Source organism: Falco peregrinus, chromosome 3 (assembly GCF_023634155.1).
Source record: "Falco peregrinus isolate bFalPer1 chromosome 3, bFalPer1.pri, whole genome shotgun sequence".
NCBI lineage: Eukaryota > Metazoa > Chordata > Aves > Falconiformes > Falconidae > Falco > Falco peregrinus.
Genome location: NC_073723.1, coordinates 116,394,125 through 116,417,958, shown reverse-complemented (window position 1 = coordinate 116,417,958; position 23,834 = coordinate 116,394,125). Strand labels below are relative to the sequence as shown.

Here is a 23,834-nt window from a genome sequence, read left to right as displayed (position 1 = left end):
GCACAACATCTTCACTTTCATCTGTATCACACAAGCTATAGTTAGATTTGCTCTTTGACATTGACCCCAATTTTTTCACAGCATGCCAAATTACCTTTTGAGTATCCATCTATGGAAGAAATCATCCCTCAAATTTAATAGGGTCAGTTCCTCTGGACATCGTGGATTGCCTTTTTGTGCCAGTTCTCTAAACCTCATGACAGCAAGTGCTTGAATAGCAGTTAGATGTAACAAGCTTAGGACAAACAGAATCTTCATCGTTTTTATTGCAGGCCTTGTTGTACAGCATCAGCTTTGGTCATGCTCTGGAATATCGTGTGTTTCATCAGTTATAGGGGCTTGGAGGGAACACAAAGCTGACAGCATTAGGGTGGTCAAGAACACAAATACCTTGTTATTTTTATTAGAATTTTCCACAAGCTTTGATTCTCGGAAGCAAAGGAGACGAGACTACAGCTTTGCTCATCTCTCTACTAAATCACCCTGTGCTTTGGTCTAGACTTGCAAATTTGTTCTCAAACCATTGTCGTCCTCTCACAGTCTAGCATCTCATTAAGGAACTAACTGCAAAATCAACTGCTCTTGCTGACATGTTTCCTGATTTAGATGCAGCTGGATCCAGCTGGGTCTTAATGCCTGAGATAGTCCTATCGAAGGATTTTTTTTAATTCCCCCCCCCCCAACATGGTTAAATCTAGTTGCATTAGGAATTTAATTAGGAGTTAGTTTAATTGTGTTTTGAGCTGTTCTTTCTCCCATTCAGCTTTCCTAGCAGGGGCTGTGAGGCAGGGAGACTCTGGAGTTCTATTTCTGTCCTTGTCACTAACACTAACGACCTTGGACTGCTCTGTGCTGGGGGTTTTTTGTGTTCCCCGAGTGCAAATCGGGCTTCTAGTCCTGCTTTTTTCCTGATTGTGGTAGGGAGAGAGTGCTTACCTCTGCAGATCTGAGCTGAATAGCTCTCCTTTACTCAGCTGGACTGCCTGTCTGGGAACAGCAAGCAGAAGTTTGAACCTTTTTTTTTTTTTTTTTTGTATTGCAACTTGGCGGAAGGTGATTTCTTCTAACTTCATAAAGAATTCCTCCATTACTTCCAGTGATGGATATCAGGTTTTGAGCAATGGTCTGCTGTGTCTTTGGCTATTGTGCGGGAGAGAACGAGCTGTGATAGTAACTGATGTGATAAAAAACCACCCATGCAAGTTTGAAAACAAGACTGCCAGAAATACTGAAGCTAAGGCCCACTTGCCTGTTGCTTGAATTACCATTATATTTACTTCTAGATAAAGCGCCATGTAGCAAGTAATTCACAGTATCTATCTATCTTCTAACACTAAACAATCACCTGATGTATTTACAGTCAGTGGGCTGACAAGGTTTGAAATTTTGTGTTAAAATCCGTTAGAAAAAGCTGGAGCACATGGGAGGGGTTGTGTACTCAGGCTGGTGCTTTGGAAAAACAAACCTTTATCTTGGGTTTAAGGAAACATTGAGTAGAACCGTGGCAAAGGCAGCTGCCAAAGACCTGAGGCTTTCCTGAACTTTGGGCGTCATTCCAAAGGGTGTATTTGCAGAAATTTGCTTTTGAGGAAGTGGGTTTGTGACAGCAATCAGTTTTGTGTTATCTGGGAGGCTGCTCAACCTCCTGCCCTGGTACAGTTGTGCATAATCCCAGTGCTCGCTTGCACACAGCACCCTTTGACTGAGAGGTCTGTTACTGTGATGGTGCAGCTGCAGCAGAGAATTTTATACTCTCCTGAGTTAGGGACTTTGCCCAGGTCCACGCACGTTTTGCTGCCATATCATCATCAGTGATGCCAGGTACATGCAGACAGGTGTTGAGTTTTGACACTGAATCTGCCGCTGCCTTCTCCTGCAAAATGATCCCGGCTCCTCAAGATCGATGGGCGAAATAATATTGAGCACAAATTCACCGAGTGAACCCAGTCCCACGCTGTTCAATAATACACATTAGTTATTTCTCTTGGTTATGCCTAGTGCTCTTAGAAGAAAAGGATGAGGTCTGTGTTGTGGAGGGGTAAGGTGAGGTACGTGGTGGTGGGACTTGCCCACGGGATGTGTGAGAAGGGTCGGGAATGGAAAGCAGAGGGGAAATACCTCGGTGAGATTGTCTTCCCTTGGGTTTGCCAGGTCTTTCATTTGGTAGTAATGGGCTCAGGTTTTACATGCAATCGCCCCTTTACCATCAGTTAAAAGAATGATACTTTATTTAAAAGTTATAGAAATGAGGGGACGTTAGATTAACGCTTACCAAGGTGAGACTCCGTAATGGTTAGCTGTTGTTTGAAGGCCTGTTAAATGAAAATCTCTGCAATTCGCTCTAATGTTTTATTCAAAGGCGGAAGCTAACATGGATGCTAGAAAGCAAGCAGGTTAGCTAGTGTGTCTCTAAATTGCTCAAGTTGCTGTTGGGATCTATTGGATTTACTGTAATCTTTAATTATAAAATGTAATTACTTTAGAATGGATTATCAATGTCGGTGTCCGTTTCTGTGGGTTGCTTGGTAACGTCTTTCATGTACTGAAGCACTGTCTGTTCTGCAAGTTACAGGCTTTTAAACCCATGGAGTGAAAGCTTGTGGATATTGGTGTCCGCCTAAATGGAACCTTTCAATCAACTGGAGTTAACACGCAGGTTTTTTGTTATTATTTTGCCATTACGTTAAACATTCCTAAGGACAGTGTCCCAAAAATGTAGCCTGAGAAGTTGCTCCTTTTATACTCAAGTTTTTCAAATAAATTCTAGCCTTTTTATAACATTCTGCCATGGTGTTTGTATGGATATTTATGTCTCTATGTGACAATATTAAAACCAGCAACAGATAATAAACACGGTACTATTTCATTACCTTTCCCGCAGTTAATCCTGACTTATACAAGTGTATGCAAGTCTGATTAGGAAAAAATACCACCCATTATTCCAAATATAAATGGCTTATCCTGTTGTGTTACAGGCAGGCTTTTTCTTCTGTCTTTAAGACTGACAGTTGGTTCCTCTTCTTCTGTGCATCTTGTCATCTGGCAAATGATTTTTTACACAGCTGGGGAAAATATATGGCATTATATTGCAGGTTAAAAATCCAAACTAGAACAGGGCTATTTTGGGGTAGCAAGAAGGTCAGAGATGGGAAAGAACAGGTCCTGGTTTTGCAACTGGTATGACAAGTAATCTTCCTCCAACTGTAGAGAAAGGAAGAGAAACCTGTCTGGTAATTCGTGGTGGGAAAAACCAAGTAAGAAATACAACAGGGAAAAAAATCATAAAAATTACACCCACTCATCACCTTTTTTTTTTTTTTTTTTTAACCCAATCCTGGAGTTTCTTAGATAGTTCAATAGTTAAATATCTGAAGGGGAGTTGAAGAAAGGAGGCTAAAAAGCCACAGAAATGGTTATCTTCTGAAGATAATGGCTATGTGTGATGTTCCTTGGAAGTTCTTGAAAGGGGCTGATTGGTTGGTATATTTAGATTTCATCTTTTAAGCATTTACTAATTATCCCAGCCTAGATGGATAAAACTAATCAAATAGCTGTTTGGGAATGCTCTGCATTTTGAAATCTTCCCTGGTAACAAAAGGAGGGCAAATGATAGTGTGGGGGATTTTTTTTTTTCTTTTTTCTTTTTCTTTTTTTTCTCTCAACTCTCTGCCTTTTGCAAGTACATAAATCCAGGGAATTTCAGTGGTTTAGTTATTACCTATGTTGAAGAACATCAGATTTGCGCATCTCTTCAGAATGAAAACACTTCCTTGGTCCATTTTTTATCCTGAACCCTGTTTCTGCGTTTCCTGGATCACAGAATTCGTTAAATGCATTTTTTTTTCCTTAATTCTTCCTGACTGCCTTTCCTCTGGAGTCTGATTTGTCCGTAACCTCAGGTTCCCTGAAAATCAGTAAAGTGGCAGCACTCCAAAAATCAAGACTGTAGTACCTGTGGACAGAAATTGTAAATCCCAGCTGTTTGATGCCGCCGGTGTTACAGCCTGGGTGGCATCCAAAAAGCACCACCAGAGCGAGGAGCAGTGGTGCCCTCCTGTAGTGTGTCACGTAGGATGTGCAGAGGGTGAGTGTTACCAACTTTCTTGTGGCTTTTATTTACTCAGTCTGGAGTGGTGATTTTTATTGTGTGGTTTGGCGTATTTGATCTTGGAAAACGTAGAAATTCTTGTTGAGTTGAAACATGACAAGAGCAAATGGAAATGAGAGAACGGGCAAAGGCGTGGTAGTGGTGCAGGGGCTGTTGTGATGCACAGGTCACGTTGAGCAGATGGAGAAGCTTGGGGCATCAGTGAAAACATTAAATACTTGTAGGATTTCCTGCTGCAGTATTAGAGGGGACACAAGCACTTAGTGTTTGGCCCAGTATTTTAAAGGAGATTATTTATAAAGCTGACTTCTAAATAAAAATCTTTCTGTACATTAAATAAAAAAAAAAAATGCACTGAAAGCAGTTTTAACCTAGCCTTGTTCTACATCACTTTTTTACAATCTAAATACCACAGCGTTGTGAACCTGCAAAGGCATAGTTGAAGACCCTGAACCAGCAAATAGCTTTGTGCGGGATTTTGCTCTTAGTGCCTGGCTCTGAGTGGCTGCAGGCTGCTGCCCATCTGAAATATATACGGGCTTGAGAGCAAGGTCTTTTTTTGGATTTGGATGGAGCAGAGCACAAGAAAAGGTAATGGCCTAAATGATGAAACCGATAGTGCGTGTTTTCAGAACTCAGTTTAGTTACTTGTAGTTGATTTTAATAAATAATCATCTAGCTGGGTAGCTGAAACTCTTGAAAGTAAGAAGTGACTTACAGATTATAGAAAAGAAAGAGCAATCTGACAAATTCAATTATAAATTTGGAAGTCTTTCCTATAAATCAGCTGAAAGCCAGGGTGATTAGAATTTCAGGGCCAAATAGATAATTGGCTATTAGATGGCAGATGGCACACTAGTAAGAACAAAATCTAAAATTATGGATCTATTTCCATAATTTTTGTGGTTCTGGTGCCATTTTTCAAATCTAAAGTGGCATAATGTTAATGCTGACGTATTGTGATCTGTCATGACTAGAATGGCATAAAATATTCACTTCTAACCTTGGCGTCTCATCAGAAAGCTGACTTAAAACTCCTCGCTATGCAAATTTCCATTTTGCACCTCTCTGCTCCATCCCCTTCCATTTCAGCCTGGTATTTGGAACCTCTGTCAGAGGAAGTTTCTGAAAGCTCCATTTCAGTCCTCCGTACGGGATATAAATGTGGAGTCCCCACTTTTAGAAACTTGATGAATCTCTTTAGTGGTTTAGAAGTTGAACTGCTAAATTTGGATTGGAAGACAGCTGCAGAAAGCCAGAATGGGCAGAATGGCACAGATGCTTTTGGCTTTTAAACTTTTCCAGTTGCTGCTTTTGGACCCGTCATTAAGGGAGGAAAGCTTGATCTTGGAAAATGAAAGGGTACCTCATTATGCATCTTGCCTCCCAAATATACAGGGTTTAAAAGCAGTGAGCAAAATTTTGTTCATGTAAAGGAAAACTGACAACGCTTTAGTATGACGAGGCAGCGTATCCAATCTCATCCATCCTCTGTCTGCCTGATTATCGGCTCAGGACAGAACAGAGAAGGAGAGTTTTAAGACACTGCAGCCAACACAGCTCAAGAAATCATTTTGTAGTGGAACTTTTTGCAACACCGTGACAAATGCAGCTTAAATGCTTGAAGAGGCAAATTAAGAATAGATGTATTTATTCAAATAGCACTTGTGAGTCACTTTGGAGAGTCTGTCAGCAGGCCTCATGCAGTCCCTCCCTGTGTGAGAAGAGAGAAGGAAAGAAGGAGATCTCCCTTGGATAAATGGCAGTTGAAGGGAAGCATGGGGTAGTTTTCTTGCCTGTGATGGAGTGTCAGTGAGCTCTGGATCCCAGAGAGCCATCTGCACCAGTGTGGTGGAGGTGCCTTGGTTTCTCACGTGCTTTGAAGAAGAAACTTCAGACCTTCTGGAATGGAGGGGTTAAAAAGGTTGAGGGAAGGAAATAACTTCAAATTTCATACTCAGCTTAAAATGAGGCGGATTCAGAATTACAGCGTTAGGAGTTTTGTGCAACAAAAAAATTTCCACATCCTCTCCATGTCTAGGCTCCCTATGTGCCAGAAGGGTGGGTCCTCCTTCCTCAGCTCTGATTTAGAAGAGAAGTGAACCAAGCAGATCGCTTAGCTGTTTCCTTTTCGGTGCACAAGCCCTGTGGCTCACTGTGGGAAAGCTGGCTTTATGGAAACAGCATCTTTCATGCAGTAAACTTCAGGATCAAGCTCTGAGACATAAAAGCATTTTCTCGGTACCATCAGAGAGAGTGTAGAGTTCCTCAAAGATTTGCCCTGTTACGTTAAAGCAGTATGAGAATTTCCCATTTAGAATAATGCTGCCGCTTACAAAACCCCAGAGACTTAGCAAAAATGAAATGAACACCCTGAGTCATATGACTGAGGCATGTTTGACTGAATTTTGTGAAGGGTTTCTTCTTCTTCCCCCCCCACCTCGGTCATTATTTAGTTTTCTCGGAGCAGAGTGCTCCAGTGACTAATGGATCCCACACTGAGTTTTTAAAACCCAAGTTGACTTTATTTGTTTGTCCAACGTTCCTTCTTCTGGTGGTGTTGGAGTCTGAATGTTGTCAATCAGTTCAGTAAATGTTTATTCTCTAGCTTGGTGAAACTTTACTTTGGAAGCTTGATGTTTAAAAAGGGGAGGGGGGGAAATCTGGTGATGTGGCTTTTTGTGTATGTGTGCTAATTAAGGAGGATAGTGCCAGAGGCTTGCAATGTTAGGTTTGTGAAACGCACAGCTGGAGGGAAGGACAAAAGTAAGAACTGAAATAACAGTAGGAATTTCAGACCAAAGTAACCTGCATATTCTGATCCCAAAATAGAGCTGTAAATGCTGTTGCAGACACTAGACGGGGGCACTCTGTGGAGGAATGATTTGTTTTAAACTGTCATTTTCTCTGAAATGTCTTGTTTTGAGTGAAGCGTTTTAGAAGACTTCTATCTTTGTTGAGCGGCGGTGGAGAATATTGTTGATTCTCTGAAGCTGCCTTCTTTCCCTTTGTTATCTGACTTTTTTTCCAGGGATTGAATCAAAGAATGTACAGGTCACTCCGATGCTGGGGCTGAAACTGCTCAGAGCCAGCCTGTGTGGATTATAAAAGGGAGCTTTATTTAAGGCACTCTTTAGAAGCTGACAAGTCCTAGTCTTTCCTAGCTGAAGAGAGGATACTTGCAGGTTTAATTTTTCCTGCCAGCTGGAGCCAAAGGGGCGGGAGGACAGAAAAAGCTGTGCTGGTGTATATGTGTGTGTGTGTGTTTTGGAACTTGCACAAACACACTGCCTTGCAGTCCTCCGGGAAAGGTTAATGTGCTGAGCCTGGGCAGGACAGTTCAAATGTCCCAAAAGGAATTGTTTGAGTTGGAGGGTGTTTCTCAGAAATCACCCAGCCCATCTGCAGTGTTCTTTCAAGAGGGCACGTTTGAGTTTGGATAGCAAGATACCAAAATGCAATGGATTTCCCTTTTCTCCTTTATAAATGTATTCTGTTCATTAATAGAAAGAAAACTTCTGTGCAGTCCTTAAACAAAGACCAATTTCTTCCTTTGCTCACCACAGTGTTAAGTGCGTTGTGTACCTCCGTGGTGCTGCGTTGCCAAAGTTGTGCGTGTAACTGCTGCAAGGTGGACACGTAGTAGATGGTTTTGCAGTTTGATCAAGTTACATTTTCACTATCATAAAGAAATGTGAAAACCTGGAACATAACATCGCTATACTTAGGGACGTATCAGCTTTGGCCTTACATTTTTAAGCCCGTTTTCATTACCATTGTGAAATACTGATACTCTGTGAAAAAGGTCAGAAATTCAGAGATGGAGACACCTTTCTAAAATTCGTACTTGGTTCACACAGATCAGGGAAAAAGTGGACTCTCGCTGTGTTGGATACTGTGGTACTTACTTCTGAAATGTCCCAGTCCCAAGTTCCACACCAGGAGCATTCAGTGTGAATTAAGATTTTATAATTAACAGGCCATTGGTTGCCAGGTTTAGCTGCGAACGGGAAACTCCCATTTGTTCCCAGACCTGATGTTCAGAAAAGTTTCAGTTCTGTTAAGTGCTTTAATTCAATTTTTCTTTTTACAGATGATGAAATTTGCTTGGGATAACTACAAACAATACGCACTCGGGAAAAATGAACTGCGACCGCTAACTAAGAACGGCCACATCGGTAATATGTTTGGTGAGTTCTGAATCAATTTTACTGCAATTTCATTGAATTTTTTAAAGATCACATGTCCACATCAGTTCCTTTCTCTGCAATGCAGTGAGGTATCTGTAACAGCTTTGGCCTCTTTGCTCTTTCCACTGTTACGAAGCAAGACTTTCAGCACAGCTCCTAGGGGCTACCTATCCATATCCCATTGCTCGGAATCTCATTCCTACAGCATTTCTCAATGCCCAGCCTGTATCACCTCTGTACAGATCTAGCACCAGACGTCTCTGGGAACAGTGCTGAAACCAGTGTCTTTACTAAAACATGAAGTCAGTCCAAACCTGACAATGCTGCTATTTGTCTAAGCTTGTAGACATCAGGACCTGACCAAACAGAGCATTTTCTCTCGTTGCTCCACTGTTGAGCAAGATGTGAATTCCATGAAATATTGAGTAAGTGAATCAATATTAAAGGCTCTTTATGCTATGTGCTTACTGGCTTGTATAATTTCACTTTTTAGCAGATCACCTTTTTTTTCCTGTGAGCCACTTACATAATTTCAGTGCTGTTCATTTCCCTACTCATTCTGGTGGGATACTTGACTTTTTGGGATATAAATTGTCTTTTTCCTCAGTTGCCCTCAAAGCGGTTCACTGTTCTTCTCATTCTGCCCTGGCTTGGCCTTGCCTGCACAGGTTGTGCCGTGGTGAGAAGGCCAGCAGAATCTGCTTTAGCAGCCCTTTCCCACCCGTCCTTGGGGGAATACTTTTTGTACAGAGGTCTCTTGGCTTCTTTCTACGGGAGTCTCTTTTGCAGAGATTATCTCCCAGAGTCCCTGTCCCAGATTAGGGTAGAACGGAGTTTTATTTAGTGGGCAAATTATCTGTGGCCTTTATTTCCTCAGGGCAAAGGGACTGGACTAATACAGTTTGAAGAAACGCTGCCATTCCTGTTTCTGCAACTCTCTAGGTGCCCCAGTCCCCTACATCAGGTTCATGACATGGGTGTGATCTTTCAGACTATAATGTGAAGATCTACTGCTTTGTGTGGAGACTGAGTACAGCCTCCTACGCTGGCCTCATTAGCTTTAGGGAGCTATTAGATGTGTGTGAAAATGAAGGCTCAAAGCTGGAAATAGCATCACATGTCTTCTAGGGTGGCCAGAACCTTGAAGAGCAGCAGCCCCATTTGGCCTCTGGACTGCAAGGGCAGGTGGCCCTGATGATGATGGCAGAGGAAGGGCTGGCTTTTAATTTAGCCATAGCACGGGGAGAAACCTTGGTGTTCTGCTTCTGGTGCCGCCATCAAGTCCTTTTATTGCCTCAGATGTGCCTCTTAAGTTCCTGCAGAAGTACCAGGAGAGTTAACTCACATCTGGTTGTGCAATACTGTGAGTTGCATGGAAGCTGCATTGACGATTGCTGTGGTATCTGGAGGATAACCCAGCAGTTTTGGCAGTGTGCCTTGAACTAGCACAAGCTGTGTGTGACCAGCCACTGCTTTTGCCCAGTCTCGCTTTGTCGGGAGCAGTGATTTGGGTTGGTTTGTCCTTTGCCTTCATCTTCAAACAACCCACGAATACGCGGGTTTCTTACTTGAGAATCTGCCTTAACTTCAGCACTAAGTTAAGCACTTTGCAACTTTTCCGTTCTAGCAAGCTTGTCAAAATTCCTCAAGGAGCGTGCCTATGAACAGACAAAAATACTGAAAGCTTTTAAATGTATTTGTCATGCTAAAACAATTGGCAGTACTTGTGCTTGTTTGTAGCGTGCCTGTGAGCACTCTCAAGGAAAATGCTTTGGAGCCCAAGGATTTGCAGGCAATTGCAGAAAAGAAGCTACATGGTACATTTCAGCCTCTTAATAGGCTTTTCCTCCTTTTAACTGTGGCTGGTAAAGAACAGAAGCATGAGGCAATCCATTGCTGCAGCCATCTATCCCTCTTGCCTTCGGAGACTTCAGCAATTAGGACAGGGCACTGTTTGCCTTCTTCATTGTTGCCCATTCCCCCTCTGGTCACATCATGCGTCTTCTTATTCCAAACTACAGATGTAATGGAGGCAAATCGGGTACTCTCCAGGCTGGAGGTGTCAATATTAAGCTGAGATTTTCTGCAGCTGCTTCCATGTAGGAGGGAAGGAACCTCTTTAGGGCTATTCTCAAGTATTTTTGTGTGCATGAGAAACAATCAAGTTCTTCAAGGGTGATACGTTTTCCTGTTGTGGATGTGGTGCTTGCTTGTAGCCTAGCCTTCAGTTTAGCAGCTTCACCCTGGAGGAAGTGGGGAGCTGCTCTTTATCAAATATTCTCTCTAATCAAAGTAGAAATACAAAATAAACACTCACCTTCTGCTCTTACATAGCATTCTGCTTCTCTTAACAGCAATGAGCTAGCATCCCTCCCCAGTGTCTGCCCAGATGGCAGGAAAATGACAAGCAGAAAAGCTCTTGCATCTCCACCCCAGTTAATCTCCTTTCTCCTCTGCCTTGGAAGGTGGCAGCTTGCATCTGGGAGAGTAACTGTACAGTTCCCATACTTCTTCATATAGAGTTCAGACTCACCCACTACCCAAGTAAATGCTAGGCTGCTGCATACCCTGGAAGGCAGCGTTCCCACTCACGTGGGCTTTGATCCGGTGACTTAGTCTTAGGTTCCTAGTTGTGATTGATGCTGCCCAGATCCTCTTCCTAGGGCATCAATTTCATCAAGATTCTCCCATGTTGTGGATGTAGCTTAATGGTACAGAAGTCTTCTGATTTCTGTCATTTATAATCATTGCAACTTGAAAGCCCTTTCATTAAACCCACTAGTTGTGGTTCTTTGGTGATTATTTATTTATTCATCTGTGATGCCTGTGGTAAGATGTGCCATGCTAAACATCCCATCCCATGCCCTCCAGTCGGGTAAACATGTTTTATACTTGCAGCCATTTCAGATATGTGATGATTTCCCTCGAAATTATGCCATGGAAATGGGCAAAGCATACTGCTAGTGTGGAAGGATGATCTCTGTTAGAACAAAACCTGCACCACAAGGTTCCAATGTGAGTGACTGCACAGCTGTGGAGTTTTCAGAATTATCAGCAAAATTTCTCTCTGTGCTTAATCTCACTCAAGAAAGACCTGCAGAGTATCTGGCTACTGTTAGAATCAGGCCCCAAACATGCTTGCTTAGGAGAACTATTCGAGAAAAATTACACAATAGGGCTTGTGGCTAAAGGTGAAGGCTAGAGATCCACAGGTATGTATTCTGTTCCCAGTGCTGATCTAGTTACTTTAACCCTTTTTATGCCAGCATCTCAACATTCCTATTTTTGGTGTTGTGAGCATTAAATTAATGGATGTTTGCAAAGCATGTTGAATTCCTTGGAGCGAGGCTGCTGGAGAGGGCGACCGTATTATGTAGTGCAGCGCTTGAAATGCACCTGTCACTGTGATATCCAGCATTAGATAGCTGAATTATTATTCTGCCCGCTCCCTGGGTCTGTCATAGCCACTTATTTTTCTGACAAAATGTTTTTAAAATCCTGTTAGATTTACAGAGTTTCTCTAGCTATGGGAGAGTGAGCTGGCATCTATTTCTGCTCATGCATCAGCTGAATTGTCAGTTAGATTTTGATTGCACAGTCTTTTAACAATGATAAGGTAAGAAGCCTGATTTTCAGATATCTCTTGAAGGGTGCAGTGCTGGCAGCAGAAGAATCCTTCTTTGACTTATAACCTGAGCCAATTTGCTCTGAAATCAGTGACAGCAAGTAAATATGGAACCTTGCTGTGGTGTTAGACAGTCTTTTTTCACCACCTAACTTCACATTAGTATATTAATTTTAGTATAAAAATAGAAGTCCTTTAACTAGGTTCCCCCCCTTTTTTCCTCTCTCCCCACTTGAAATCACACCTAAAATTATGAATTGCCTTGTCACAGCCATTGCTTCTCTCAGCATATGCTGAATTTGTGCATCGTTGTGAAGCTCAGTAGCTTCACCTGATGTGAATCCATGTGACAACTGTCACATCTAGGACACAACCAGGTCACCAGAGCTGGATGGCAAAGATCTGACAGCAGCTGGATCTAAAAGATGTAAGGCATTTAGGCTTCGTCCTCGTGTAGGACCCTCCACGTTGTTCCACATTTGATTGCTTGGTGACAGAGTACACAGGGCTATCTGCACAGGCTGGGTGTCAGTTCTTGGAAAAAATCAGTGGCTGCTTAGGCTGTGTTTGTGTACTCAGCTCAGACTTTGGCCTGAACTGTCCTAACAGTTTGTTTTGAAGGCAGGTCATTGGTCTCGGTTGCCTGGAAATAGTGCTGCTTTGGCTCTCCGGGATTAAAAAAAGGGTTTGAAGTGGCTGGGGCAGAAGAGTAGTGGCCACATGAATATATACAGAGAGGCCTCTAGAACGTACCAAGTTGATTGTCCTGAGATTCAGAAACCTTCAGGTGTTTTTCTCCCTGGCAGGTGCAGTGCAATCCTAGTGGACTTTCTCACTGCACTGTGACACTATCACCTGCCGAGTCTCTGTTCTGGATGGGGATCCAAGTAACATCTCTCCACTGGGCTTACACCACCCAGCTGCTTTCACAGGAACTTCTAACAGCAGCTAGAGTGCTCTTTGACCGCCACCTCAGGTGCTGGGCCTCCCTGGACACAAAAGGCTCCACACCCTGCAGCTAGTCCCTTCAGCCATCCAGTCTTGCTTGTTGAGCCAAACATTTTCCAAATACCTGCTTCCTTCATCAGTGATTTAGCTAGGGAAACCATGAAGCAAGCAGGAAATGTGCCCACCTCAATTAGAAGCAACAGGAGTTGATGTATGAACATTTAACGTGGGAAAGGTAATTGGATGAAAATACTAATTTAGCAACATTCTAACTACCAGAAGAGAAATGGTAACCTCCAATTGTGCAATCACTTGGTGCAGCTTTTCTGTTCTGCCTATGAATCTGTTTCCCTGTGATCACAAAATTACAAAACCTTGGAGTGTCTTTTTATGTGATTAAAATATTAATAATAATAATAATAATTGCTCTCTGAATTTGTATGCGGAATTATTCCTGCTGCCTATTGCAGATGACATTAGACTGTTGGCTCCATGGGCTCTTTGAAGAGAAAAATATATTGTAATGAAGATGTTGCTCCCTGGCATCATCATCTTTTTTTTTTATGTATAATGTTACCCAGTTGAATATTGTTTTCAGGAAGGACATTTTGAGTTGACATTGGCTTTTGCTGTCACTGAAATCTGTGGCAATAAACTTCTTTCCTGTCAGCAGGAAGCAGTGAATCAGGATATCCCCCAAATATCAAACTCATTGGAGACCAGTCGCATGATTCATGTTAAAGCTGACATTTATCCCTGTTATGGGGTTTTATTCCCCTGCTCTCCATGTGCCAAAGATCATGCCTTCCAGACACCAAGGATTGTCATTTATACTGCAGGAGATCTGTTCTCACTCTGCTCTCACCTTGGGTCATGCTGAGAACGGTGGCTTCTAAATGATTCTCTGATTGTATGATTCTGTGATTCCTTTAAATGTGCCGTTTCAAGCATTAGCTCAATCATCAGGGCTCCACTGAACCCTAAACCTCACACAGAGAGATTTAAGCTTATTACAGTGGCTCAGCTGACAGGTAGTAACTTGTCAGCTTGAAATACTCATTTAAAAAGTTTAAACAGAAAAAAAATTATTAATGTCTCATATAGTGGCCTGGGGCCTTCTTCAGACACCTTTGCTTGTCAGAGCTTTTATTCTGAGGCTGAACTAGACCTGATAGCTCCATTGTGGCAGCAGTTCTTGGAAAAAAAAAAAAATTATTTGAACCAAATGGTTTCATCTCCCTTCAGCTGAGATTTACATCTTGGAAAACAAAAAACAAACTTGGAAAATTCAGTGGGGAACAGCCTTGGCCTAAGATGCGAAGCATTTATGCACGTTGCAGTGTCTCTCTGCATTCAGCCCTTTGGATCGAAGGACAGCTGCAAAGATTGGACAGCAAGGGTTTGGTCTGGGCCTGTCTTTAGCAGGAAACCGGGCAAACTTCACATTATCTCAGTGTAAAAGCCATTAATCATCTCAGGCTTCCTCATGGGTTTCATGAACTTTCCATTGACCCTGAACAGAGTTTTGAGTTTAATGAGGCCTAAAAGTACGAGAGTGTCTTGGGATTTGTCAGAACTGCTTTGCACAGCAAAATGGAGGAGAAGGAAACAACAAAAAAAATTAGAAAAACAGCCATTAAAGTAGCAAATCAAAGCAGAAAAAGGAAGAAAATTGTGTTGAGATGTTGTGACTAGAGAGTGGTTTTTGGGACCTCTTTTCAGGATGCTGAGGAGCAGAACGTACAGCGGTGTGGAGGAAGCAAGCCACGCACGAGCAGCCCTGTTACCATGTAGACAGGGGAGCAGTCCAGGCTGTAACTGTTTTTTTCCCCTTTTTTCAGACTCTGGGGGCTGCATTTCAAAATACAATGAGCTTTAAGTTTTTTCTCCTGGCCCCCACCCCACCCCCCCAAATCACCCCGTTAGGGATGTTGTTTGTGCCTCATTCTGGACACTAATTATGCGGAAATAATTGTCTAATCTTCAGAGATATTGAGCGTGTGATTAAAAGGCAGCCAACTGAGAGTGGGTGTAGTTGGACTGCTCACTGATTCTTCTCTGGATTCTGAAGGCGGTGGTGGCAACTCCACAGCGAAAGCTGAGTTGGAGGTTTGGCACTTCCAACTGGCTTGAACTAACATCCAGCATCCTCTCCAAGGATCTTAATGGCCCCCCTCTGTGCCGACTTGATAATAACACAGAATATACAGAGCTGAATACCCGACTGCACAGGTACCTCTGCTTTGGTCAGAATATATCTTTCAGTTATATATATATTTCTAGCCACCACATGCAGTCAGATGCTTTACGTAGTTTCAGCTGCAGGCGCAAACCCACTTGCAGACATACGCTACCAGAAACTACATTAAAAAGCAGAGCAAGTTAAGAATATTTTTTAAATGTGCTGTTAGCTATGCCTTTTGATGTTGGAAATATCTTGAGACTTCTGGTTTCTTACCTTTACCCCTCTGTATTTAGCTTTTCCTTGTTTATTCAGAGGAGATGGGTAGCTATAAACTGTGTAGCAAAAACCTGATCTTCTTGGGTTTTAATTCACTCCTTTTCCGCTCTTGAAACTTCTGAAGAGATTAGGCAGGTTCAGAACTGGCTTTGCTGTGCTAGATTTCACATTTATAACTTAACTGCTTTATCGTATCTCTTTTTGTGCTACTGCTTAAGTTTCTTGCCACCTTCATTATGTATCTCATTGGATATTCATCTGGATTAGTGTTAGACTTTGACATTTTTCTATTCACCTTTAGGAGATCACATTTCAAATGGCTCCTGCTACAGAATTTCCTTTTCTATAATTTTGCCAGGCACTTGTTTCCAGTATTTTCTCTTTATTTCTGCTGCCTTTTGGGATGAGAGAAGTCTCTCATCTCACTTAATCAGTAGGAGTAACGTCATCCCATAGGATGTCAACTTACAGATTTGTCACTGGTTTCAAGGTTGGATCTATGTGTTCAGAATATTGTGGTGGGCATTTGTCATTTGAAGACCTTTAAACTTTTTAAAAACACTCTCTTTTAGCCTCTCAAGATTGTTCTTGTCTCTAGAGAGGATTTTTTGGAAGTTCAAGAAAATCCCTTAGCCTTTGCTTGAGGCATCATTGTGAAAAATAGGGAGGATTTTTTTTGGACTTACTAAAGTTGTTCATCCTTCTTTTGATATTTTATCCTCAAAAAATCTACTGCACCCTAACATACTTCATATGCAGCTCCCAAAAGAAAAAAGGAGAAAAACCTCAGTGCAGGAAAATGAAGATGTTTCAAGAGAAAGTTCTAAAGGCAGAGGTTGTTTCCCTACGAATTTCAATATACCCATAATATCCTTGCTCTGATACAAACATGCAATTAAGAACACCTAAGTTACGCCTATTTCCCGCCACAGTGCTTTTATCTGGATACATGATTACATAGGGTTATCATTTCTTCACAGAGCTGGAGGATGGGAAAGCACAAATTATGTGAGTACTAAAGTGTAGGGTGGTCCAAGAGCACAGCATTCCCAGTGATGGTCCTCACAGCAGCCTTGATTGTCTTTCATCTTAATTTCCAAAGTCAAATTTGTGTTGTGTTCTGCAAGCAAGAGCAGATAATTCAGGAACAAAGAAACTGAGGATCGAGTTTTGCCTGTACGTGAGAGCCGAGCGTTTTCATTGACTTCACCGAGGCCTTCTTCAGGCATCTGGAAGTGGAAGTCGCCTTCAGGCATTAAAATTAACACCTTTCAACTAGGCTAGAACATTCCTTCTCTCTTGGCAGGCTGCATCCTGGTTGCTGTGGGAACAAGCATTTTTAATTTCCTGACTTCTGTGTACATCCAAAATTGTAACTGTGATGTACTCTGTCACTAAGGTAGCTTTGGGGGTTTGCAGGGAACGGAGCCATCAGAAAGTATCTTTTTGTAGCACTTCCTTCCCTCAGAATCACTTTGGTGCATCTCCAAGGGGTATCTTCATGAGGCTTTTTGGAGACCTGCAGTTCTCATTCATCTTTCTGAGTAATCACAGAATATAAAAGGAACAGTGAGAGGTCGTTCAGTCCTTCCTTTCTTAAGCCATCCCTAAACTACCCCACGGCGGAAAGTTCATCGCAGGCATTCTGCTTCGGTGCTTTACAGTTTTAAAGCTTGTGCTGGGATCTGACCTTGCTCTCCTGTGGAATGTTAAGCTGTGACTTCTTGGCCTCTCTCCGTGGATAGGGAGGATGGTTTACCGTCTTACTCTCTGCAGCATCACTCTGTGTCTTTGCAAAGTGTTGCCAAGTTCCCTTCAGTCTTCTCCCCTCAAGGCTGAGCGGCCCCAGACCTTTCCAGCTTTAATTGTAGGTCCCATTCTGTGGCCTTCTCAGTGCCACTGCTCCCCTCTGAAGTCTTCAGATGAGCCAAATGTTTCTTGAAGTGGGCTCTGTGTCCTGGGAGGCTTTGCCAGTGCAGAGTGGAGTGCAAGAGCCCTTCCATGCCTTGCACGTGGCACGTGCTGTTTACCCATGCTGGAGTCAGGTTGGCTCCTTTTTGCAACATTACAACATTGTTAATTGGAGCTGAATTTTTGATCTGCTGTAGCCTCGGTATCGTTTTCTTCAGAGTGCTATCTAACCATTTATTCCTTATGCTTCGTGGTTCGTTGTTCTTCCCTCAGGGTGAAATACGTTGTGTATCCTTATTGAATTGCATCCTGGTTATTTCAGACTCTTTTCCTGATTCGCTGAGATTATTTTGATATCTAATCCTGTCAAGCAACATACTGGAGAGCATTTGGAGGCTTTCAGCTGGGGTCTTGTTGGTGTGACTTGAACAATATGGGAGAGAAAAGGAAGAATATGGGCAGATGGTTCCAAGTGATGGAGTTATCATGACTTAATGTGTTCCTCCTCATCAGCTGGGACATGGTGATGGACCATTTGTATTCTCCTGACCCATTGCATCCAAAATACATAAAATGTATTTAGACTTTTTTCATTGTTGATTATTAGGTATCTTAGTTCAGCCGGTGACCAGTAACTTCAGTGCTTGGCAGTATCTGGATTGAGAGCAGGTGTCCAGGCCCAGCACCTCCCATTCTGTTGCATACAGAACAGAAAAATTAATCCTATTAGCTTTATTTTGAGGCAAAGAGCAGTTTCATTCCTGTATCTCTGAATTCTTCTCTGACACCTGGGCTTGTGTTATGGACCAGATGATTTCTGTGAACACGCTGTGGGAGGTGATGTTTGCTTGTCTGGACTGTAGATAAAACCACATCAGGGATATGAGCAGTTTTATAACTCAAACTGGAATGCACTGTCTGTTCTGCAAAGCCCATCCAGAGCATATCTTATCTGCTGAGGGAAAAATGCCATCTAGAGTTACAAGCTGCATGTGCTGTCATAATACATCTGCCACAGCCGCTTTTTGGGAAGTGTGTTTGGAAGATAGAAGGGCATCTTCTTCATGATTATTACAATGAAGCATCTCTCCTTTGAATTCTAAGATGAATTAGCAGTCTCTGCTCATTAACTGCTTCCTATGTCTCTCAAAGACCATGGATAACAGTTGCAGGCAGGACGTGTGTGTTTGTTTTAATAGGCCTGCTGGGACCCCTCACATTAAATGATGCAAGTCCTCAAGGAGGTATTTGGAGGAGCAATAAATAGTATATAATCAGGTTACCTTTAAGCAGTCTAAAATTAATTTCAAACATCCAGAAGAGGAGAAACCAGCAGTATTTTGCCCCACTAGCATTGCTGCTGTTGACATCTGCTTAACCTTTTTGACCTGTTCCTCCCAGAATTACTCCTTGCTTGTCAAATTACCTACCTTTGCCAGAAGTAATTACCTCTGCTTCACTGACATCTGAGCCTTGTTGCCCAAACAAAGGAGAAAACCTCTTTCCCGAAGGAGCATTTGAATGATTATTGCTTTCAATTTTCTGCTGAGCTCTCCATAGCTGACATAGTCTGCCTGAAATAGAATCTGTGTGTCATGGGAAACGGATTGGATACACGTAGAGAGTGGATTTGCAGTATCTCTCCTGTATCAAGGATTGTGTTCCTGAGGCTCAGTCAAACCACTTCCTCCTCTGTGACACTTTCAAATAGAAACAGTTTGATTCAAGCTCCAGGAGGTCTGGAGTCATGCAGTGGCGGGACGGTGCCTGTTGTTGGAGGATCACTAAATAATGAAAGATGGTTGGAGAAACTGGGGAAAAAAGGATTAAATTGGGGAGCAGCTGCCAAGTATTAAATACTTAAGAATCTGTTGGCAATAGGTGCTTATCATATATCTTCTCTCCCCTTCCACTGAAGGAAGTAACTATCTGAAGGGCTGTTACTGTGACAAGCAATTCGTTTTTATGCTGAAGACCTTTCTTTTCTTTTTTTTTTTTCCAGTGCATAATAAGAATATTGCTAAACCTGTTCCCACCAGCCTGATTTCCTCCAGACAGTCTACTTTGCCACTTTCCTAAATGAGCATGAGCTCTCTTTTTTTCTTTCTCACCCATCACTTGTTCAGGGGAGAGCTGCCACTGCTAGTTCAGTTTGAATGATAGTCTTAATTCTTCAGGGGAAATTGATATTTGAAAAACATGAGTGGTTTGTAATCCAAAAAAGCTATTTCTTCCCCAGCTGGAACACATTCTGTATTAAATTTGATCATAGCAACCTAAAAGCCAACACTTCAAGATGCTCTTCTGTGATGCCAGATTTACCTAGAAACTGTGCAGCACATATGCTGACACCCATTGCGTAGTGCAGGTGGAACTGTGATTCATTATCGCTTCCCGTGAACTTGGAAGATCACTCCTGTTGACAAGGAAAAACAGACTGAGCTATCTTGTGGACCAGATGTTTGGGCAATCTCCCTAATGCCAGTCTTCAAAATTCTTTGCCTTTAGGTAGGAGGTGGTTCATCCTTGTTTGGCAGATGGCTCTTTCAAGCTGGGGTTACGTTTTAGTCTCCTTGCGTGATCTGATGTACCCCGTAGGCTCTGCTTCATCCCAGCCACGTGCTCCAGCATTAGTTGCTCTCCTGTTCCTAAGCATCTTTTCAGGGAATGATCAGCGCTTTGAGTTCTCCTTAGCTGGGGCAAGTGTGACATTACCTACTACCCTCCAGTGTATAGGACTAGGTTTTGAGTTGATTTAGGTATGAAGCTTATAGAGCGGCAGTAACTTCAGCATTGTCTTGAGTGATGCCCTGCGTCTAGTAAAATGCATGGGGTTCTGATGGATCCACTAAGTGTTTCTTCCAGTACTGCAAGAAAATTAGCATCTCCAGGGCCAGATAATTGATAGCTGAAGAGATTAGTGGCCAGTTGGTAGCCTGCAAAGCAGGGTCAACATTCTGTCAGCTACCAGAGCTAAATCTGTTAGGAATCACAAAGTGGAAGAGATCAGGCATGGCACATCAGCATAAACTGAAATCAAGGCTAGTTTGTGTCTTGGGGTGATGGAGGCTGGTTTGTTGGGATCTGTGGGGGCTTGGTACAGTCCCTGCCAATGTCTGCTGCCCCTGCTACAGGTAAGGACAAGTGGCAGGGAGAGGCAGGATCTGAAGCTAACCAGAACTAACACTGCTAGTGAGCCGGGAGCCACCACAGTGCCCAGCATGTTGCCCCAAGACCTCCGTCCGTGGCTGCTCCCGGCTGAGGCTGGCGGGGGAGCGGAGGACAGAGCTGGCTGTGGCAAAACGCCTGTGAGCTGCTGGAGGCCAAGGGCTCAGTGAGTTCTACCCTTCTGCACAGTCACTCCCTGCTCCATACATCAGGGGAGCACATGTGGGGTGGAGAGTGTTTGGGGTGTCACCTTTTGACCAATACCTGGAGAGGAGAGTGAGGAAGATTAATAGGAAGAAGATGGGAAAATGACCTTGGATACGAACTGTTTTCTGATGACGTCTGTGAAGTGCAGATGCAGTGGTTTATTTGGAAAGCAGAGAAAAATGAGGTTGCTCAAAAGCTAATGGACTTTTTCTTTTTTTTTTCAGTCTCCAGGAGAATGTGTTGATAAAAAAAGAAATAGATGTCTTCTAATTCTTGGACTACATTTTTGTCCCCTTTATCTCTTTCTGCTGCTACCTTGTTGCTCAGATGTAATTTGTTTAGTTTACCTTAAATAAAGGGAATAGAGTTACTCTGTGTTAACAGCTATCAGGTCCGCAGACAAAAACCTCAATAAATAAGACACAGTGGCAAGGCTGTAACTCAGGTCTGGTGGTGTTGGCTTTGCAGACTTCATCTGCAGCATGTAGGTACCATTTGCAGGCAGCTGAAGGACTGGATTGTAATGAGACAATTGGGAAGACTTAACTGAGCAATTTTCTTTCTTCCTGAAAAGGACTGTAACCTGTTTCCTATTTCATTTGGATTTTCTGTTTAATTAGTGTCAGTTGAACAAATAGTACCAGCCCTGTCCTAGAGATCACTGACAACTGGCGTGATCCTGCTTGTAATGTGAACAGATTGTCTTTCTACTTGAGAATATCTTCTGGAACTGGAGTGTAATCATCTTCCAGTACTGACACCTCATCCAAGGTTTTTGTTCTAGGGGACAATTCTGAAAGGAAAAGTGGAAAAAATAAACTGGTGGGAGTGTTTTTGCATGGCCAGCAATGCCGTTGCAGCGGGGAGATGAATGGCTAGCGCAAGGGGCTTGGGATGAACAGAGACAGAAACACCAGGTCAGATAAACTGATGTGATCGAGGGAGGTGGCGAGACAGCAGCTGGTGAGGGAACAGGCCAGTACCCGAGGGGCTGTTTGCTTAGTGTCAGAGGGGTAGCATGTGCTGTGCGGATGCCTCTTGTTTCTTGTCTTGCTGTACCTGGCACTGAGTAGAACAGGCTAAAACTTCGGTCAATATGCTGCAGCACTATCCCTGAATATGGATTTTTAGATCTTTTTATTTCTTTAATGAGCACGTTGTCTTTATTTCAACTCTTTCTCTTTTTAAACTTGGAGGAAAATGCCTCCTGCTTTTTTGCTGGCAGAAGCAACTAAGGCCCAGAGCAGGCAGGGAGCTCTGGCCAAAACCCCAGATCCTATCTCAGGAGTTCCAGGCTCCCAACCACTTGTTCTGCCTGACCCAGAGCTCCGCAGAGAGGACTGGCAAAGCGTCACTGTAAAGCAGATTTTTCAAGAAACTGTGCAGTGATTTTTCACAGTTTACTTTGTTGCCAAGATAATCCTGAGCTGTGTAGAAAGTCTCTGTGTAGATTTCCCCCAGAATTCGACAGTATGCCACCACCCAGAAGCTGTCTGGTGATGTGGTCTCAGCCAGCTCCCATGCTTCTCGCACAAATCTCTGGATAAATGTCAAAAGTTCAGTCTGGTCTCCAAGCACTATCAATGAGAAAAAGAACCGAAAAGAACAAGAAAAACAGCGTTCAGAGATGGTCGTTTTTCAAACTCCTGTTTTAACAAGGCACTGATTTTAATCAAAGCCAGTTCAATCTTTTGAAGCCTTTGGTACCAGCATAAGCAGAAGAAGGGATCTCAGTGTTTTCAGTTCTTGTTTTGCCCTGCGTCACCTGCACCCCAAGAGGTGAAGATAAATAACCAGTAACAACTGGAATCTTTTGTGCCTCAACAGTTAACAAGTTCATCATGTTTCATAAAAACTGCATCCTAATTTTTATTCCAAACAAGATTTCAGCACTAATTTTTGTTTTGACAAATACGATTTGACATAAGAACAGTGGGAGTCAAGACCTTTCATTTTTGATCTAGGTTTACATTGCACTGATCTAAATTCCTCCCCCTTTCGCTCTTGCCTTCAATTGTAAACTTGGTTATTAAAGTTAGCAAAAAGCTATTTGAAACTCTCTGTTTGGTAGCATTTAAACAGTCCTGCTATAGGCAAGATTAAGTATGATAGCTTCCTAATGACTTGTGCTGTTCATTTTAAGCATTGGCACAATGCGTTACTGTACAGATTTTTTAAATGGCTTTGTTGAAAATGAAGGATTCGGTTTCTGTTCACTGAGAAACTTCATAAGGGTTTTTTGCCAAATGTCAGGACCAGGTCCCCTGGGTCTTAGTCTCCGTGACATTGGAGACAATATTCCTTAACCTCTTTGCTTGCTCTAGTGCTTTGGCACTGCCTGCTGAATAGGTGTGTTGGTGAGGTTAGTTTGGGCTTCCATCCATCTCCGTGGCAGACAATTCATAACAGCAGTGTAATAGCAACAGCAGGGGTACGTGGCTCTCTAAACACGGGTGATACGGCACAAAGAAGAATTTGATGCAAACTAAACCCTGACATCAGGGAGGTAGTGTTGAAAAGCTGGCGAAGATACTTCTGTCACCTGCTGCTTGGGAATTCTTGCACCATTTCTAGCATTGTAAAGGCACACGCTAAATTCATCATTATTCCTTGCACCTAGGCAGTAAAGCTGGTGAGAGTTGAGACATGGAGACTACCTCGCTGCACGTGATGTATGTGCTATTTTGGCTTTGTGGCAGGGCAGCCACGCTAGATCACACACCTGCAAGCCATCGTGCTTCGTGGCTCCCCAGACAGAGTGACTGTGGGAGTTAGGCATAGCCATTGGGAAAAGGCATTTCTCCTTCCTGAGGAAGAGGGCTATTAAAGACCCCACTCTTAGCTATTCATTTGCTGAAGCATCACTTTTACAGCTTTTTTTAAGGACTCTCAAGGGACAGACTTGCAGCTGGGAGCCCTTCAAGTCTCATATCTGGCCTGTCATACTCCAAGCTGGCTATTTTGGGAAGAGGGGAGTGAAGGAAGGAGACTCTCTCCATCCCTCCCATCACAGCTGCTCCACTTTGTCTAGAAAATCAAACACTTGCTAAGCTGTGGAGGCTGAATACATCCTGGGGTTAGGCCACTTGTTTAGCTGCTGGGAGAAGCAGGTGCAGGTCTGTGTGCTAAGTCTAGTAGCAAAAGGACTTGAAAAGGTAGATCCCAAGCCTGTACATACCTCACTCCAAGGAGGTATTTCATTTTGGCCAAATTCCA

General features: G+C 42.9%; 1 protein-coding gene across 2 annotated transcripts in view; it reads left to right on the top strand.

The window, feature by feature from the left end:
* Nucleotides 1–23,834, top strand: part of MAN1C1 (mannosidase alpha class 1C member 1) — a 68,749-nt gene that overhangs the window by 14,731 nt on the left and 30,184 nt on the right. Inside the window, exons 1-2 of one of the 2 annotated variants that reach the window (XM_027782077.2) lie at nucleotides 1,652–1,821; nucleotides 8,202–8,298. In XM_027782077.2, the coding sequence (XP_027637878.1) occupies nucleotides 8,202–8,298 (97 nt within the window). In that variant the 5' untranslated portion in view covers nucleotides 1,652–1,821. Of the gene's footprint in view, nucleotides 1–1,651; nucleotides 1,822–8,201; nucleotides 8,299–23,834 lie in introns of those variants that run through there. The other variant, XM_055798350.1, reaches the window with a different exon arrangement.